Source organism: Salvia splendens, chromosome 17 (assembly GCF_004379255.2).
Source record: "Salvia splendens isolate huo1 chromosome 17, SspV2, whole genome shotgun sequence".
Lineage (NCBI taxonomy): Eukaryota > Viridiplantae > Streptophyta > Magnoliopsida > Lamiales > Lamiaceae > Salvia > Salvia splendens.
Genome location: NC_056048.1, coordinates 4940254 through 4960778, shown reverse-complemented (window position 1 = coordinate 4960778; position 20525 = coordinate 4940254). Strand labels below are relative to the sequence as shown.

The 20525-nt window shown below is 40.5% G+C and overlaps 2 protein-coding genes across 2 annotated transcripts; both read left to right on the top strand.

Annotated features, from left to right (window-relative positions):
* Positions 1 to 390: 390 nt before the first annotated feature.
* On the top strand, positions 391 to 1660 carry LOC121774199 (protein FAR1-RELATED SEQUENCE 5-like). The gene is made up of 3 exons (XM_042171113.1): positions 391 to 459; positions 574 to 1403; positions 1555 to 1660. The coding sequence occupies exons 1-3, from the start codon at positions 391 to 393 to the stop codon at positions 1658 to 1660; spliced, it is 1005 nt and encodes a 334-aa protein (XP_042027047.1).
* An 11348-nt stretch (positions 1661 to 13008) lies between these two features.
* On the top strand, positions 13009 to 14169 carry LOC121774198. The gene is made up of 4 exons (XM_042171112.1): positions 13009 to 13301; positions 13437 to 13555; positions 13777 to 13896; positions 13994 to 14169. The coding sequence occupies exons 1-4, from the start codon at positions 13009 to 13011 to the stop codon at positions 14167 to 14169; spliced, it is 708 nt and encodes a 235-aa protein (XP_042027046.1).
* Positions 14170 to 20525: the final 6356 nt, after the last annotated feature.

Here is a 20525-nt window from a genome sequence, read left to right as displayed (position 1 = left end):
TGATATGATGTATGTTACCTGTTAAATATTGTATGTAGATATACTCTTTGTTAACATGCAAAATAGTTGTATGCAAAATGCACTCTCCCCTGGCTGAAGAGCTCCTGCTGTGGTGTTTGTTGGTGGAGGAATGTGTTATGGTAGGGTTGACGGTTCATGATAGGATGTCTAAGATGTTGGTGTTGTTGTGTTAGTGCTGCATATTTTGAGATTTTGATTCTGTTGTGGGTCATTTAAGATATGATAGTTGACATTATGTTCTGATTTGAATTGAAGTTTTATTGATATAAATGCAAATATGTTGACATGATGTATGTTACCTGTTAAATATTCTATTTAGTTGTACTCTTTGTTAACATTTTTTTGACATACAAAATAATTGTATGCAAAATGCACCCTCCCCTGTCTGAAGAACCCCTGCTGTGGTGTTTGTTGTTGGAGGAAGGGGTTATGGCTATGGTTGATAGTCCATGATAGGATGAATGATATGTTGGTGCTGCTTATTTTAAGATTTTGATTCTGGATTCAGGTGTTGGTCAGTTAAGATATGCTAGTTCACATTATCTGTTTTAGGTTGTTGACATATTTTCCCATTATGTAGTAGGACCTGTTATTCCAATTTGCAAGGCTGAGTTGAGGCCTTATGAAGGTCAAAAATTTTCTTCACTTGAGGAGGGAATTTCCTTTTATGAAAAGTATGCTCAAGAGGCTTGTTTTGATTTTCGAAGATTTGGAAATAGGTCTAGTGGTGGTGTTATTACTTTTCAGTATGTTGTCTGCAACAGACAAGGTTTTCATACAGTTGATCCGTTGGATGTCGATGTAATTATATCTGATGATGTGAACGTGTCAGATGACGATGAAGTAACTTCAAAGAAAAAACGCAGACGTGTCACAAAAAGGTGTGGATGTGGAGCAAGGATCAGTTTCAAGTTTTTTTCTGATTGTGGTGTTAAATATTATCTTGTGCATCAATTCATTGAGGAACACAATCATGCTATGGTTGACAAAGATCATAAGCGATTTATGAAAGTAAATCGCAGTATGAATGATGTTCATCACAAGTTTGTTGAAGATTGCACCAAAGCTAACATCGGTCATACTTCAACTTTCAACTTATTAAAGGAGTTTTTTGGTGGTTATGATGTTGTTGGGTGTACGTTGAATGATGTTAGGAATTGTTCTCGTGATATTAAAGAGAAACTGAAAGAAGTGGATGTTCAAATGATCCTAAATCAGATGCAAGAGAAGAAGAGAATTTGTGAAGCCTTTTTTTACAAATATCAATTATCACCTTATGATAATAAGTTAGTGAGCTTATTTTGGTCTGATGCTGTGTCTCGGAAACATTACCATATGTTTGGAGATGTTGTAGCATTTGATACAACATATTCGACAAACAGGTAGTTTATTTATTATACATGGTAATTGACATACATAGTAGTTAGTTGACTTAGCAGTGGACATAGTAGTCAACATAGGATATATCTGTAGTTGACATTGGTTATTATTAAAAATTTGTTGATGTTTTGTGTTGATCTATTTGTTCAATAGGTATCGTATGGTGTTTGGTCCATTTACTGGGAAAGACAATCACGGGTGTCCTATTGCATTTGGAGCTGGTTTCGTATGCAGTGAGAATTGTGATGCATTCTCATAGCTTTTTACTATGTTTGTTGAATGCATGGGTGTTGCTCCAAGGATCATAATCACAGACCAAGATTAGGGAATGAGGCTTGCAATTGAGAATGTATTATCTGGTACAAGGCATCGTTTGTGCATGTGGCATATTATGAGCAAGTTGTTTGAGAAAATACCTAAATCTATTTCTGATAGAAAAAAGTTTAGTAAGGAGTTTAAGGCTTGTGTTTGGTCAGAATTGTTAGATCCAGATGTGTTTGACATATTATGGACAAGTATTGTTGAAAAATATGGTGTGGAAGATCATAAATGGTTTAAGGACATGTTTGCTGTTAGACATATGTGGATCCCAGTGTAATATCCGAAAAAAATTAAATAAATAAGATTTTTTTTTACTCTTTTAATTAAGGTTTGAATTTTGTGAATATCTTGTTTAAGATATGGTTTGGTAGTCTTAATTGTTTTATATTATTTTTTTTTGGTATGTGATTATTTAGATTTTTTTATGATTAATTGAAAAACAAAATAAAATCCTAATTAATAAATTAAATCTCTCTCTCTCTCCCTCTCTCTCTCGGTTTCTCTCCCTCTCCCCACTACTTTCTCAACCTCTCCCCACTCCCACTTAACCGATACACTTTCTCCCTTCCAATCTCTCCCCCACAACGGCTTCTCTCTTTTCTCTCTCGCAATCGTTCTCATCATCACGGTAAGGTCTCCCTCTTTCTCCCCCTCGGTTCTCACCTTTTTCCTTTCACTCCCTCTCATCGATTTCTTGGTTCATCAAGGTGTTACTCTCTCTCGTTGTGAATCGGAGTCGGAAGAGGAAGTAAAGCGTTTGAACTACGTTTGAACTATCCGGGAAAGGTAACCCAAGACCCTAACTCATGATAATTTCGAAAACACATGCATTTAGGACGTTTTGAATGTTTTAGATGCTGAATAGGCTTTGTGATTATGTGTTTGTGTGGGGTATGTCTTCGGTGGTGACTGACAGTGGGTTCCGAACCCTTTTTGACAAAGCAAACGATCTCCTTTTGGTATGAAATTTTAACTGTGTAAACTTGGGTGTGTCTTCTGTGTGGTGTGTAAATTTCAGCTTTATTGGACGTCGGATGATTTTATAATGATTTTTGTAAGTAAACTGCGCAGTTCTGCGAGATGTACGTTTCTGGGTGATGTGTTTTTGTGCAATGGGTGTGAATCTGGGTGTTTTGATATTATGATGTATGTGGGTGTGTTTGGCCAAGGGATGGCTCGGAGGAATCAGCGTTTGGTTCGGGTGTTTTGTGTGTGTTGGCCGAGAGTTTTAGGGTTTGGCCTAGGGTGGTGTTGTGGAGAGTTTTGGAGGGTTGATCTCATGTTTTCGGGTGTGTTTTGGGATGTAGAATGTGTGTTGTGAATGTCGTATAAGGTTTGAGAATCGTTGGTTGGGGGAAAACTGGTGTGCACTTGATCGGGCCAGCGGCCGAGACGCCGAGCCAGACGCCGAGCCAGATGCCGAGCCAGATGCCGAGACAGGTGCCGAGCCAGTGTAGAGAGAGGTGCCGAGACGGGTGCCGAGCCAGACGCCGAGACATGTGCCGAGCCAGGCGGCCGAGACGGTCGGCCGAGGTGCCGAGCCAGGCGGCCGAGACGGTCGGCCGAGGTGCCGAGCCAGGTGGCCGAGACCGCCGGCCAGATGCCGAGCCAGGCCGAGACGCCGAGCCTTTTTCCCGAACCTGTCCCGAGCCAAGTGAGCCCTTTGCACGGTGCGGGTTTACCGGGAGTGCGAGTGTTTTGGGTGTGTGTCGTGTGCGCGTCTTGAGTACGTTGTATGCGTGTCGGGTGCGTGCGTGGTGTGTTTCGGACGTGTGTTTTTGTGTGATTGACTTATAAGATGTTGTTAAGTGTGTGTACGTGTAATGTGCTAGATGTTGAAGTCATCCACGTAGGAATCATGCATTGTCGTTTGAACCTCGTCTTTCCTGACTCTAATCTTGATATTTATCTATCTTTCAAAAGGGTGATCCTTACGAAGAAATTGTGGTTGAAGAAGGAAACTATTTAAAAGCTAAGCAATTGAGGTGGGCTTTTCTACCCTACTATTTTGTGGGTTATCTTTAATACGGACGCTGTTCCGGAAATGTTTATGGAGATGAACTGTTTGTCTTGCCAACTGTTTTGTTTTGAAACCTATCTGAAGTGGTTTACCACATATGTTTAATCGAATTCGGGTCTGTTGGGCTGCGAACCCTCAGGCTAGTGTACACGAGATCGGGAGCCATCTGAGAGCAAGTTGGCCGGTCTAGTTGACCTGGGGTGTGGCCACGCCCCTTGTCACCCGTTGGATCAGATAGTGTATGATGGTGGGAATAAGGGTGGCAATATCTGAAAATGACTGCGCAGTCGAATTTATGAAATATGTTTTAGTGTACTTGGGTTATTTTTCTTTACACTTAAAACCCCAAGGTTACACTGTTAGGGCATGACAAACTATGATTTTGGCGTGTGTCCACTGAGTGCAATAAGTACTCAGCCCTGCATGTTGTTTTCTTAATGTGCAGGTTGAGCGACGATGGGGATGACGGATGTTGAGCAACTAAAGTCAAAAATGTGTTTTTACTTTACCTTTTGGATGGTGTCGTGTCGTCATACCCGGCATTATCTATCTCTTGGTCTTTTCCGCTGCTTTGTAATCCGATACAATGTTTTCATTTAAACTCTGTTTACTTTAACTTTAGAAATGTCGCTACAGTACTTTGTTTTGAAGTGAACTTCCTCTAATTAAACGTTTTCGGGTCAAGTATTCTTGTTCTCCCCTTTCTTCCCCGCTTCTTTATTCCTCCCCTAGTCGCGGTCCACCGTACTCCCTATCCTTAGGAAATGCGGGCGTGACAGAGTGGTATCAGAGCCTAGGTTTTCTTTCTGCTCTGGATCCAAGAGTCTTTTTCTGTTTGAGTAAGTTTTCAAAAGTTTCATTGGCTCAACATCCGACTCATCGCACTCAACCTGAAATGAGGTAATGAAAATTTTGAATTTTTGGAAAGTATATGGAAGTGGAGGAAATTGTGATTTTGGGTTTTGAAAATGATTTTTGTAAAGTTTAAGTAAATGTTGATGCATGTAGAAGGGTACAAAATGATGTGAAAAGTTGGAAATTATTTGAGTTACAAACTGTTATGGTATGTCATGAACTGTTAGTGTGTGTCGAGTGTACATGAAAGCATGTGGCTGATGTGTGATGCTATGATGACGTGAATGTTGATGTGAGCTTTTACGTGTGAATGTGTTGGCCTTTTGAATGTTTGAACTTAGACGTGAGAGGTTTCACTAGTGCTTCTTGGACCTATAGTAGATAAGGACTTATGGCCTTTGAACACCAGCGGGCTTGGAATTAGAACAGTGATACGTCCGCATACACATATCTCTCTCTTCTTCGGTTATGCACCCTGTTTTTATATGCGAGGCGATTGTTTCTGTTTTTCTATAGATGGCGCGTATGTTCCGAACCCCGCGACGGAGTGATCGTGATAGACTTAGGGCACAGAGGGTGCTCAGAGAGTATAGAGTGTATCGAAAGAAGGATCACATACCGTTGATTGAGTTCGTAGCGCACTTCGACACCCTCTGGAGGGCAGCTCAGGAGTTCGGAGTGACAGAGCTTGACGGCATTGAGAAGCTAATAGAATTGCTCCCTGACAGCTGGAAGGAGTGGGCTGAAAGAACGGCGAGGAGGTACACGTGGCATGAGCCCGTTACCGATGACATGGTGGGCGACATGGCTGGCTTTCGGAAGGCCGTGTATTGTGCACTGGTAGACTCTCGAGAGGAGCAGCCCCCACAGGATGTGCAAGAGGGGATCGTGTATCAGGACAAGTACGTGAGTATGTACGAGGATGAGCAAGGGTTTGAAGATGACTATGAGGAGGAACCCGAGGAGGCTCCGCAAGGGAACTCCGAGGAGGACGATGACGAAGACCCGGAGGAAGGGCCTATGGATGAGGATGATCGAGTCGTAGTCTAGAAATAGAATAGTTGATGTCTTGTTAGTTTTGTTTTTAGTACGATCTGCTCTTGGGAAACAACGTTTGACCTCCTTTCTTTTAATGAGAATTTGATGTTGATATATATCCTATGTGTTGCATCTTACTACTTGAAGATTATGAGAAAATTTTGAGAAAGTGGTAATTTTGGATGAGAATTGTAGTAACACTTTTTGGATTTTGAATCAGAATGCCGCCAAGACGTGAACGCCGTCCACAACAAGGACCCAACGCTGAGGCACCACCTCCACCACCACCTCCACCACCACCTCCACCCCCGCCTCAGCAAGAAAGATTCATAGTTACGTTCTCCAGGCAGAATCCCCCTAAATTCGATGGACAAGGAGATCCATCAAAAGCTGAAGAGTGGATACGCGGCCTCGAGCGTATTTTCAGGGTCATGGAGTGCACAGATAGGGAGCGCATTGCTTGCGCCACCTTTCAACTATCAGGTGCTGCCGATTACTGGTGGGAGACTCGGCAAAGAACTATGAATCCTGCACGCTTGGAAGCGTTAACATGGGAGGAGTTAAAATGGAGATTGATAACAAGTATGTCCCAAAGACGTACAGACGGGCCAAGGTGGTAGAATTCCACACGCTGAGCCAAGGCCGAATGACTGTAACTGAGTACGACCGAGCCCTCGCACAGATGGCACGATATGCGCCCGAGTTGATGGACACCGACGAGAAATGGGCGGTGAAGTTCCGGGCCGGGCTCAAGGATGAGATAAAGGCCGCATTGGCTTGTCGAGGAGAACTCTCCTACTCGGAGATCTTGACTTGTGCACTGGACGTGGAAGATGCACTCCCTAAACCAAAAGTGGTGGCGACAACAAACGCGACACCCCTACAAGCTCAGTCAGGTCATCAAGAGAAGAGGAGGTGGGATGGTGATCACACTCAGTGTGGTGGCAAGAGGCCACAACACATGAAGAACCCACCCTACAATGGCGGGAGACAGAATACCTATCACCCGAGGGCAAGCTTTCCGCCGAGGAACCCTCAATGTGGAAGATGCTTCAAGTACCACACCGGAGAGTGTCGAGACCCTAGATGCTTCAGCTGTGGTGGAAGTGGCCATTACTTCCGAAGTTGCCCAAATAAGAACATGGGAACGGGGACGAGACAGAACCAGTTAGGCTTCCGTCCACCATCCCAGGCACTACCTGCACCTCAACCGCAACAACGCCGCCAAGGATTGCCGTCGCAAGCAAGAGCCTACGCCTTGAAGGGGAAGCAGCCGGCAAACGGGAAAGAAACCTTTGGGCAAGGAAACTTGGCAGGTATGGGCACACTTCTCAACACGCCTATAGTTGTCTTGTTTGATACGGGTGCATCGCATTCCTTTATATCAACTTCTTGTGTGGATACATTAGGATTACCTACTGTTAAGACCGAACCCACTATGAGTGTGACCTCACCGGTAGGCGGGACTATAGATATATCCCGATCTTGTGCGTGTGTGAACTTTGGAATAAGTGAACTCAGTTTGTTGGCTCATAATTTACAAGTAATGACAATGGGTAGCGTAGACATAATCTTGGGTATGGATTGGTTAGCGGAGAACCACGTTACCCTTCATTGTAGAGAAAGGGAAATTTCGTTTGAAACCCCAGGAAAAGAGCCGACGAGGTTTTACGGAATCTCAATGAACCGACGCAAGTCCATTGTCTCCGCGCTGCAAGCCACTACAATGATGAGGAAGGGATGTCCAGCGTACCTTGTTTATTTGAATGGGGAGGAGAAGAAAGACAGGAAGATAGAAGATGTGGCGATAGTGAGTGAATATCCCGATGTCTTCCCCGATGCATTGCCGGGACCCCCACCCGACAGGCAAGTAGAATTCACGATCGATCTGGAGCCCGGATCGGCACCAATATCCAAGGCACCTTATAGGATGGCGCCAAAAGAGTTGGAGGAGCTTAAGGTGCAACTACAAGAGCTACTGGAATTGGGATTCATTAGACCTAGCGTGTCGCCATGGGGAGCACCAGTGTTGTTTGTGAAGAAGAAGGATGGAACGATGAGGATGTGCATCGACTATCGAGAGCTAAACAAACTGACGCTGAAGAACAAGTATCCACTACCAAGGATAGACGACTTGTTTGACCAACTTCGAGGGGCAGGAGTCTTCTCTAAGATGGACTTGAGGTCTGGGTACCATCAGCTGAGGGTTCGGCGAGAAGATGTACCCAAGACGGCTTTTCGAACAAGATATGGTCACTATGAGTTCGTTGTGATGCCTTTTGGACTGACGAACGCCCCGGCAGTGTTCATGGATCTTATGAACCGCGTGTTCCATCCATATTTGGACCAGTTTGTCCTAGTTTTCATCGATGATGTGCTCGTTTACTCAAAGAACGTGGAGGAGCACAAAGCGCACTTGAGAACCGTCCTAGCAACTCTAAGGGACGAGAAACTATATGCCAAGTTCAGTAAATGCGAGTTTTGGCTCAAGGAAGTGAATTTTCTTGGACATATAGTAACCTCAGATGGAATTCGTGTAGACCCGGCCAAGGTGGAAGCGGTGCAGGAATGGAAGTCGCCTTCTACACAAAATGAAATTCGAAGCTTCTTAGGACTGGCAGGCTATTATCGAAGATTCATTGAGGGATTCTCGAAGATAGCAAGGCCAATGACACAACAACTGAAAAAGGGAGTCAAGATGATTTGGACACCAGAATGTGAGGCGAGCTTTCAGTTGTTGAAGGAGAAATTGACCACCGTACCAATTCTAGCTGTACCGGAGTCAGGGACTGACTATGCGGTGTATACGGATGCGTCGAAGGTGGGACTTGGATGTGTGCTTATGCAGAAGGGGAAAGTGATTGCATATGCATCGAGACAATTGAAGTCCCATGAGCTGAATTATCCGACACATGACTTAGAACTGGCAGCCGTGGTACATGCATTGAAGATCTGGAGACATCATCTCTATGGAGTCCGTTGTGAGATATACACGGACCATAAGAGTCTAAAGTACTTCTTTGAGCAAAAGGAGTTGAACATGCGCCAGCGTAGGTGGCTCGAGTTGGTGAAGGACTACGATTGTGGTATAAATTACCATCCGGGAAAAGCAAACGTAGTGGCCGATGCTCTTAGTAGGAAGTCTCAATCTCAGCTGGCCACTTTTCTTACTATCGAGGAGAGTTTGATCCAGGAGTTCAGTAAGATGCGGTTGGAAGTAGTGAGAATGCCCGAGACTGTGGAAGGAATAGTAGCCACGTTGGTGATGGAACCCGACTTAAGAGCCAGAATTGTGGAAGCTCAACGGCGAGATACGTTACTAGAAAAGATTCGCTCAGAAATGAGGACGGGTGAACTCGGAAATTTTCGTGAGGCAGCGGATAAGGGTCTCACATACAAGGGAAGGTTGTGTGTGCCTAAGGATGAAGGCCTGAGAATGGAAATCATGAGAGAAGCACATGAAACCCCATACGCTGCTCACCCAGGAAGTACCAAGATGTATCAAGACATGAAGAGGCAATTTTGGTGGAACGGTATGAAAAAGCATGTTGCAGCATTTGTGGAGAGATGCCTGGCATGTCAACAAGTAAAGGCGCTACACCAACGGCCCTATGGGAGATTGCAACCCCTTGAGATTCCAGAATGGAAGTGGGAACATATTGCAATGGACTTTGTGACAGGACTGCCAAAATCCCAGCGAGGAAACACTGTGATTTGGGTGATTATAGATCGCCTCACCAAATCTGCTCATTTTGTACCGGTTCGTGCTACCTATGGATCCAACCAGTTGGCTAAGATATATGTGCGGGAGATTATACGCTTGCATGGAGTACCAGCGACAATTACATCCGATCGCGATGCTAAATTTACTTCTAGGTTTTGGACGAGCCTGCAGCGCGAGTTGGGGACTAAATTGAATTTTAGTACTGCCTTCCACCCACAAACCGATGGGCAGTCAGAGAGAACGATTCAAGCCTTAGAGGATATGCTGCGAGCCGTGGTGCTAGATCGAGGTTGGGGTTGGGAAGAAGCGTTGCCTTTGGTTGAGTTCGCTTACAATAATAGTTACCAGGCGACGATCAAGATGGCTCCATATGAGGCATTGTATGGAAAGAAGTGTAGATCGCTACTTTATTGGGATGAAGTGGGTGAGAGAAGAATTCTCGGACCAGACTCTGTAGAAGAGATGATAGAGATTGTCCGACAAATCCGTGGGAGGATCAAGGAGGCACAGGATCGACAGAAATCATATGCGGATGTTCGAAGGACCGATTTACAATTCGAGGTCGGAGAAAAGGTCTTCCTGAAAGTTTCCCCTTCTAAGGGAATAACTCGTTTTGGAGTGAAAGGAAAGCTGAGACCCCGATTTATCGGTCCGTACAAGATTTTGGATAGAGTCGGCGCGGTAGCATACAGATTAGCCCTACCACCAAACTTTGGAAATGTGCACAACGTCTTCCATGTGTCACAATTGAGGAAGTACGTGTTTGACCCCACACACATAGTTCACCAAGAAGAGATGATGATCCTAAATCCCGATCTAAGTTATGAGGAGAAGCCCGAGGCCATCTTGGATCGAAGGGTGCAAGAATTGAGGAATAAGTCAATTGTTTCGGTGAAAGTACGGTGGAGGAATCATGGAATCGAAGAAGCAACATGGGAATTAGAAGATAAGATGAGAGAGAAGTTTCCAGAGCTGTTTGAGTGATCTAGGCAAATTTCGGGACGAAATTTCCTTTAAGGTGGGAGGAATGTAATATCCGAAAAAAATTAAATAAATAAGATTTTTTTTTACTCTTTTAATTAAGGTTTGAATTTTGTGAATATCTTGTTTAAGATATGGTTTGGTAGTCTTAATTGTTTTATATTATTTTTTTTTTGGTATGTGATTATTTAGATTTTTTTTATGATTAATTGAAAAACAAAATAAAATCCTAATTAATAAATTAAATCTCTCTCTCTCTCCCTCTCTCTCTCGGTTTCTCTCCCTCTCCCCACTACTTTCTCAACCTCTCCCCACTCCCACTTAACCGATACACTTTCTCCCTTCCAATCTCTCCCCCACAACGGCTTCTCTCTTTTCTCTCTCGCAATCGTTCTCATCATCACGGTAAGGTCTCCCTCTTTCTCCCCCTCGGTTCTCACCTTTTTCCTTTCACTCCCTCTCATCGATTTCTTGGTTCATCAAGGTGTTACTCTCTCTCGTTGTGAATCGGAGTCGGAAGAGGAAGTAAAGCGTTTGAACTACGTTTGAACTATCCGGGAAAGGTAACCCAAGACCCTAACTCATGATAATTTCGAAAACACATGCATTTAGGACGTTTTGAATGTTTTAGATGCTGAATAGGCTTTGTGATTATGTGTTTGTGTGGGGTATGTCTTCGGTGGTGACTGACAGTGGGTTCCGAACCCTTTTTGACAAAGCAAACGATCTCCTTTTGGTATGAAATTTTAACTGTGTAAACTTGGGTGTGTCTTCTGTGTGGTGTGTAAATTTCAGCTTTATTGGACGTCGGATGATTTTATAATGATTTTTGTAAGTAAACTGCGCAGTTCTGCGAGATGTACGTTTCTGGGTGATGTGTTTTTGTGCAATGGGTGTGAATCTGGGTGTTTTGATATTATGATGTATGTGGGTGTGTTTGGCCAAGGGATGGCTCGGAGGAATCAGCGTTTGGTTCGGGTGTTTTGTGTGTGTTGGCCGAGAGTTTTAGGGTTTGGCCTAGGGTGGTGTTGTGGAGAGTTTTGGAGGGTTGATCTCATGTTTTCGGGTGTGTTTTGGGATGTAGAATGTGTGTTGTGAATGTCGTATAAGGTTTGAGAATCGTTGGTTGGGGGAAAACTGGTGTGCACTTGATCGGGCCAGCGGCCGAGACGCCGAGCCAGACGCCGAGCCAGATGCCGAGCCAGATGCCGAGACAGGTGCCGAGCCAGTGCCGAGAGAGGTGCCGAGACGGGTGCCGAGCCAGACGCCGAGACATGTGCCGAGCCAGGCGGCCGAGACGGTCGGCCGAGGTGCCGAGCCAGGCGGCCGAGACGGTCGGCCGAGGTGCCGAGCCAGGCGGCCGAGACGGTCGGCCGAGGTGCCGAGCCAGGCGGCCGAGACGGTCGGCCGAGGTGCCGAGCCAGGTGGCCGAGACCGCCGGCCAGATGTCGAGCCAGGCCGAGACGCCGAGCCTTTTTCCCGAACCTGTCCCGAGCCAAGTGAGCCGTTTGCACGGTGCGGGTTTACCGGGAGTGCGAGTGTTTTGGGTGTGTGTCGTGTGCGCGTCTTGAGTACGTTGTATGCGTGTCGGGTGCGTGCGTGGTGTGTTTCGGACGTGTGTTTTTGTGTGATTGACTTATAAGATGTTGTTAAGTGTGTGTACGTGTAATGTGCTAGATGTTGAAGTCATCCACGTAGGAATCATGCATTGTCGTTTGAACCTCGTCTTTCCTGACTCTAATCTTGATATTTATCTATCTTTCAAAAGGGTGATCCTTACGAAGAAATTGTGGTTGAAGAAGGAAACTATTTAAAAGCTAAGCAATTGAGGTGGGCTTTTCTACCCTACTATTTTGTGGGTTATCTTTAATACGGACGCTGTTCCGGAAATGTTTATGGAGATGAACTGTTTGTCTTGCCAACTGTTTTGTTTTGAAACCTATCTGAAGTGGTTTACCACATATGTTTAATCGAATTCGGGTCTGTTGGGCTGCGAACCCTCAGGCTAGTGTACACGAGATCGGGAGCCATCTGAGAGCAAGTTGGCCGGTCTAGTTGACCTGGGGTGTGGCCACGCCCCTTGTCACCCGTTGGATCAGATAGTGTATGATGGTGGGAATAAGGGTGGCAATATCTGAAAATGACTGCGCAGTCGAATTTATGAAATATGTTTTAGTGTACTTGAGTTATTTTTCTTTACACTTAAAACCCCAAGGTTACACTGTTAGGGCATGACAAACTATGATTTTGGCGTGTGTCCACTGAGTGCAATAAGTACTCAGCCCTGCATGTTGTTTTCTTAATGTGCAGGTTGAGCGACGATGGGGATGACGGATGTTGAGCAACTAAAGTCAAAAATGTGTTTTTACTTTGCCTTTTGGATGGTGTCGTGTCGTCATACCCGGCATTATCTATCTCTTGGTCTTTTCCGCTGCTTTGTAATCCGATACAATGTTTTCATTTAAACTCTGTTTACTTTAACTTTAGAAATGTCGCTACAGTACTTTGTTTTGAAGTGAACTTCCTCTAATTAAACGTTTTCGGGTCAAGTATTCTTGTTCTCCCCTTTCTTCCCCGCTTCTTTATTCCTCCCCTAGTCGCGGTCCACCGTACTCCCTATCCTTAGGAAATGCGGGTGTGACACCCAGCCTACTTTAGAGATGTTCCTATGGGTTCTTTAATGAGAACAACATCTTTTTCAGAATCTGAAAACAGTTTTTTTAAGAGGTACTCGAAACCGTTGTTTAATTTTGCTGACTTCACTCTTCAGTATAACAATGCCATTGATGCTCAAAGGAATCAAACTGAAAGGCTTGACTATTATGATTCTGTAATATCTCCAAAATATGTCTCTGATTTAGCATTTGAGAAGCAATTGGCATCTGTATACACGGATAGGATGTTTAGAGTGGTACAAGAATTGATTTCTGAGGCTGATAAGAGTTGTCGGATGATTAGCATGTCCACTTTGGAGAACATCGAGGTCTTTAAAGTTTCTGATGCTAGAAAGAAGACCTTCACAGTTACACATTAGAAAGAGACTGAGTCATTTGATTGTGAGTGTAAACTCTTTGAAAGGTGTGGTTATCTATGCAGACACCTTTTCTTCGTCCTCAGAAATAAAGATGTCAACAATATTCCAGAGAAGTATGTTGGTAACCGGTGGCTGAAAAGTGAATTATTGAAAGCAGTTCATGGTCTCACGAGTGATGAAAGTGCGTCTGGCTAATGTATGTGAACTGCTTCCTATAGATATTTCAGTTGATTTGTCATATGTTGCTCAAACAAGACACCAACATTCTCTGTATCTAACAAAAACACTCATGTTTAGTATATTTCAATTTTGTGTTGACATAAACTGTATAGGCTGTTGACATGTTACAGAATTAGTGTTCATATAATTTATATAGGATATTGACATGTTATATGTTTGCAGGTTCTAACGAAGATGACAAGCTACAGATTGGTAACAAGTGTCATGGACGTTACTTTGGTCTATATCAACGTGCTTTTAAGAATAAAAATCATCTGATTGCATTGGATAATTTGCTTGCGGGTATTGGTCCTCAAATTTTTACTGATGACACTACTGGATCTTCATCAATTGATAAAAATGATTCCATCAAGAATATATGGTATTGTTGTACCTGAAGAAATAACTGCACGTGCTTCAGATGTGGTTAGTACAAAGGGAGGTGCAAGTGACAAGAAAAGCAGGATTAAGTCGAGCATAGAGAAAGCAATTGAAAAAGCAAGTAAACTTCATAGGCGTTGTGGAAAGTGTCATAAAGTGACTGATCATAATGCCAGGAGTTGTGGCAGAAAGTAGACATAATTGTTCTTTTTTAACAAACAGAGTTGTTTTTGAGTTTTTAACATATGCTACAAGTTATTGACATTTTCTTATTAGTAGTTGATATTTGATATTTTGGCTATTGATATGAGAATTATTTAGTTGTTGACATTTTATACAGTTTATTGACATTTTTTTATATGTTTTTAACATTTGATTTGCTGTCTATTGACATTTATTATATGACCATAATTCATGTACATGTGCCAAATAAGGGGAAAAATATTTATTTTTTTTAATTATAAGATTTGTTTTTAAGTTGATGACATTTTCTTATTTGTTTTTAACACTTGATTTTCTTGTTGTTATCTATTATCTCAATGGTGTTTTTCTTCATCCAATATACTACAAGATAGTAATGGAAATTTGCACAAACTGGGAAGAATACCTGTATGACATGAAAGATAAAATTATATCCAAAGAACACCTTTCATATTCTTACGTAAATGTCATTGTGAGATGTTATTACCAAATCAATTTCTCTCCAGTTGAAATCTGGTCTTCTTTGAATCTCATTATCTATCTGAGAAATGAAATTCTTTTTTGCTGTTGAACCATCCCAATTATCCGGCCGATTTGTTACATTGAAATTCTACATTTAAAAAGTTTGGTTAAGGAGACGTCTGATTCAAACAGTTTACCTATACTTTAAGATTACTTACACATGGAGATGTAGTCAGAAAAAAGCGTGAAAGTGATGTTGTGGGCCTTTCTTTTTCTCTGTTGTTCAAGTGTGGAGCCCATGCATTAATTACACACGCATTAATTTCTTCATGGGGCTTCAGTGACGAAAACAATTCCTTGGTCGCCCAAGCAAAATCATCCTCATAAACGCATGCATCTCTGAAATGAAGTTATACAAACGACACAAGAACAACATTCTTCAATCATGTTAACTGCACAGAAAACTAAAAATATTTTTTAGATCAATGAAATAATTAAATGATGCATACTTGTCTACTCCTTCTGTTTCTAGTATGTAGTAGTAGACATCTCTTTCATTAGCTTCCAGGTATGTTTTTGTATGTACAGCTCTTATGTCAAATGGAGAGCCTATGAATGGGTCAGAATGCGTTTCAGCATGAGACTTTTTCACTCTGACTTTTGGCACTGGAATCTCCCAGAATGGAACAACATTCTGTTATCAGTGCAATAAAATTCATGTTAGTTACAATTAAAATTATGTCAAATATATATACTAGCCATGTCATCAAGTAATATAATTATGTCAACTATGGTGCTCTCGTGTCAACAGCACATACAAGTCATGTCAACTTCAGCATATATCGTGTCAACTACATGTACAATCCATGTCAACTATGTTACATACTATGTCTACTACACATAGAACGATGTCAACTACAATTATAAGTCATGTTAAAAACAATCATAAGCCATGTCAACAACAATTATAAGCCATGTCAACTACACACAGAATCCATGTCAACTACACACAGAGGCCATGTCAATAACAGTTAAAACCAAATGTCAACTTCACTTTCAAGTCATGTCAACTACACAAAAAACATGTCAACAACAATTAAAACCAAATGTCAACTTCACTATCAAGCCATATAAAAAACAATTCAGTCATTTTAATCATAGTTTAGTTATTTTACTTTAACAATATTCTCTTCTTTCTCTTTCCCTTTGTCTTGTTGCTTTTCTTTGTTCGTTTCAACATATGCGTCATCCGTTGGGCCTGCAGCTGGTGGTAAGATAGGAGAGGCTGATTCATTACTGTCATCAAGCACTGCATCCTCTTTTGTTCATTCTCCTTTTTCAGCAGCCTATTCAATTAGTAATTTATAATTAATATCAATTTAATTTCAATTGATTCTAAATAACAAAATATAGGATTTGGCTCACCCCTTTAGGATCAGAAACTGGCGAAGTAGGGATATTTTCTCTGTTTCCTTGCTCTGCATACTGCTTGTGAATTAGTTCTATAATGTTAGTATCTAAACTACAAGAGTAATCTAATGTCAACTCAGAGAAACATATGTAAAGAAAATGATGTACTTACTTTATCAAAGAAACGTGGCGTTTTGAAAGTTGGAAATTCAGCCAAATCTTCAAGTGCTTCCTTTTCTTTTTGAGCAAGAAGTATTGATTCAGAGATTGTTTTCCAACGATCAAAAGTTTCAGGCTTGTCTTCCTCAACCATCTTGGACAATAGTTGACATTTCTCATTCACAGCCTCAATTGTCATTGTTTGGCTTCCAACTGAAGATCTAGCCACATCACACAACATTCCGAATAAATAATTAGTTTTGATGTGTTGAGGGGCTTCTTTAAGGGTCTTGACAAGATTGATTTTCCCATGATTCATGTCAAGAATGTTTGTTACTACATTCTTTATGAATTTTTTTGGTATTTGTAGATTATGGGAAGACCCAACCCCACTGTCAAGAGTAATTTGTGGTTGAGGTACATGTTCCTCCTCGTCCTCGTGCTCCTCCTGCTCGTGCTCCTTCTCCTCCTTTTTCTCCTCCCCCTCCCCTTGCTGCTCCTCCTTGTCCAAAATATATCTCTTCTTTATACGTCCTAAACCAAAAACTCCTTCTCTGATCTCTTTATCTTCTATAGCCTGAAGATGTTCACTTTTCCATCATTTCATTAACGGAAGTGAGCGAGGAACAGGACGCTTGTCTTGTATAACTCTATCTAAGTAGCAAAGCTGCACATGTTAAAAAATGCATGTCAATTACTAGTGTGTAGTGTCAACTCAATATAGAAGCCACTTAAATAACTAATACAACTTATGGCAGCTATATTACAAGCTATATCAACTACACATGCAAGTTATTTCAATAAGTAATGTAATGCAAAATGTAAAACATACCATGAGGAAGGGAAGTGGTCCTGCAAAGGCATTCTTCTCTGTCTTCGACCAATTTTCCATAGCAAACTTGAGCACAGAGATTGTATATGAACACCAATTGATATTTTTAACATTATCCAATCATCAACTATCTCTCCAATCTTAGATTTTATCATTCCATATGTTGAAGGCTCAATCAATGCGGATTCTAATAGGACCAAGAACAATCTCTTGAACTGTGGTCCTCCTTCCTGATCGGCTAACATAAGCTGTTCAACAGCTTTATGGTTCACGTTTGCTGGTTTCGTATCACATTGTTCTGCTAACTCCCTCATGAAAGGTGCATTACTTTTCCACTTCTCTCTACAGTAAGTAATGTCACCTCTTGGAAATCCATACACAAGCTCCACATCCTCTTCCGTGATATGAATTTTTTTTCCTCATTATAAAGCTTTATCTTACACTTTTCTTCATCAAAGCTCTTCAACAAAGAAAATGCTAATCTACTAGGAATGTAATCAATTCTGTAATGCAAGACACTCTCAAAATCCATCTCCTTCACAGAATTAATCTGTGCCTCATTCAATTGGCTTATTGCATCAACAAAAAACAAAGGCTTCCTTTTCACTAGAAGCCTTTGAGATACATTTTCAGCATTCTGACTCTGTTTTTCATTCTCTGTACTTTTCTTTTGTTTTTTCTCAACATTCATTAACTCTTTCTGAGATACCGAGGTACTCCTTTTTTGCTTTGATATTTTTCTATTTTCTAGTTTAAAATGAAACACAATAAATCTAAATCAATAATAAGTTTGGCCATTAAGTATACTCTGTTAGTAAATCCAAAATGAAACACAATAAATCTATATCAATAACTCTTTTTAGTTCAATATACAGCTATTCAAACAAATCCTTAACTGGTTATTATAGTTATGTCTATAGCTATGACAATAGGTATTGTATGAAATTATCCTTACCTATGTTAATAACAACCATATATATAACAATTATATGACAATGGCAAGTACACATATAAGTCAGCCATCGTAACAGCCATATATATAACAAGGGCAAGCATACCCTGTTTTCTACACTATGTCAATAGCTATTGAGATATTACTACAAAATGTCAACACCACTATGTCAACAGACATCCTTTAATGTCAATAATTATTGTAATTTAAATATATAGGAGGAGTACTTAACTCGAAGAAGATTTTTCCTCTGTTTCTTTCTTTCCCACTTCCGACCCTTCGTCAATTTCCATAGCTAATCAACCCCCAAAAAAAGCAGAATTCGAACTCATCAGAAATTATGAAAACCTAAACATAAAATTTTTGAATACTCAAACTTTGTTTTAAAAAACTAAAATTAAAGCCATACAATTAAAAAACGAATGTAATCTTTAACCTGAATGAGTCGGTTCAGTCGATTTGGTGTTGACCTCCAAATTGGACGCCATTTTTCCGGCAACGGTCGACTGCTCAATCGGTTCCTGAATGTCAATCGATTCCCTTGTCATTGTTTTAGAAATTATTTTTTAGGCATGAGATAAAAACGGCTTATAAATCAAACTGATTGGATATCCTAGATGAAGGGTTAGGAATTGAATAAAAGTCATCGGAGCATGAAGATTTAAGAGAAAGTGGTTGGGAGAGAAATTTAATATAAATCTTATTTTGAGAGAGTTGGGTTTTGAAGTGACATATGAGAGAAATGATTTTTAAATTTGATTACAACTCTGTTTAACTCTGCTTTTGAGGAAGGAAGGAAAGTGTTTTTTTTAATTAAAAAATTTGTTTTTGAATTATTGTCGTTTTATATGATGCCTATTGAAAAGCTGTAGACATTTTTGCTATAAATTATTGACATTTTATATTCAAGCTATTGACATGTATTGTATTATAATTATGCTAGAACTTATGTCAAATTAAAAAAATAAGAAAAAAAATAGTTGTATACTTCTTGTTGACATTTTATATGAAAAAATAGTTGCTTACACTTTTTTAAAAAAAATTGTTGTTAGTCATTTAATAAGAAAAAATAGTTGTTAACATTTAATTCAAGTTGTTGACATTTGATAACAAAAAATAGTTGTTGACATTTAATTCTAGTTGTTGACATTTGATATATTTCTATAGACTGCATGGTTTAAAAATCAGTTTGAGATAATAGTTTTACATATCCATCTAAAAAACATGATAAGATCAAATATCCAAACCATTTTTTGTTCAAAATCGGAATAAAACAGTTGTTTACTTCTTGCTTTTACAGCTAAACCATTCCTTGAACTTGTTCTGTAACTCAGGCAATCTGTGCTTGTTTGCTGTCATCCAGTCATCAGCGACGCGTACCATATCCATACACTTCTTGTTGCTCCTTGATGTAAGCATCGCTTCGCAATATCTTCCTCTGAGTATCTGTAGAATCTTTGTGCCACGTGGAGAAAAGCCAATATTCCATTCCCTTCCATTCCCTTTCTGCCAAAGTAAGTTTCCATGTGTCTCATTAAATATATACCACTGTCTTCTTTATTGGTGCTTGTGGCCCAATCTAAAGGAACAACTTTGTATGGAGATTTCTTTATATTTTGTGATAGCTCTGATATGTTCTTCTCTTTGAAGTATGCCTCAAACATATCTTTCTGCAAATATATAAAAAAACTAAACTAAACTATTTATACAAAGTATTTCGACAAGATGCATAAATTATGTCAACAAAATGTAAACATAATGTCAATTTTATTGAAAAAAACATACCAGTATTCCAACATGAAGGCTATACTTTTCCAATGGATCTTTGGCTTTAAGTGGGTTGACACTATCTATTATCTCAATTTTGTTGATCTTCATCCAAAATACCACAAGGTAGTAATAGCCACTTGTAAAAACTGGGAAGAAGACCTGTATAGCATGATAGAAAATATTAGAGAAAAGAATTTGACAACACCTGTCCAAATTTATGTTGTTGACACTGTGAGATCTCTATACAAAAATAAATTTGTTACCAAATCAATTTTTCTCCAATCAAAATCTTGTATTCTACTAGTCTCTTGATCAATTCGTGACATAAAGTTGTTCTTGGATTGTAATGTATTCCAATGAGGCTCCCGATTTGTTATATTCAAATACTACATTGAACATTTTTTGTGAGTGAAATATGTCATTCAAATAGTTTTCATATAAGTTTAGATTACTCACACATGGGGATGTTGTTAGAAACAGTCGTGGAGGTGACGTTTCTGCCCTTTCATTTTCTCTGAAGTTCAGGTATGTTGCCCATACATCAATTACACTTATACTGATTTCTGTATGGGGTTTCAGAGATGAAAACACTCATTTGCTTGCCCAAACAAAGCCATTAGTGTAAGCACATGTATCACTGAAATGAAATCGTGCAGACAACATTTAAACATCATTCATAAATTATATCAACTGCATAGAAATTTAAAAGTGATTCAAAGAATTAAATTACACACTCATTTGTTCCTTCAGTTTCTACTATGTAGT

Excerpts from the sequence above, each read along its gene's own strand:
- LOC121774199 (XM_042171113.1), top strand. The coding sequence starts at position 391 with ATGCACCCTCCCCTGTCTGAAGAACCCCTGCTGTGGTGTTTGTTGTTG. Across the intron at positions 460-573 it reads AGGAAGGGGTTATGGCTATG|GTTGTTGACATATTTTCCCA; the intron begins GTTGATAGTCCA and ends TATCTGTTTTAG. Across the intron at positions 1,404-1,554 it reads ACAACATATTCGACAAACAG|GTATCGTATGGTGTTTGGTC; the intron begins GTAGTTTATTTA and ends TTTGTTCAATAG.
- LOC121774198 (XM_042171112.1), top strand. The coding sequence starts at position 13,009 with ATGGGTTCTTTAATGAGAACAACATCTTTTTCAGAATCTGAAAACAGT. Across the intron at positions 13,302-13,436 it reads AGTTGTCGGATGATTAGCAT|ACACCTTTTCTTCGTCCTCA; the intron begins GTCCACTTTGGA and ends TTATCTATGCAG. Across the intron at positions 13,556-13,776 it reads TGGTCTCACGAGTGATGAAA|GTTCTAACGAAGATGACAAG; the intron begins GTGCGTCTGGCT and ends ATATGTTTGCAG.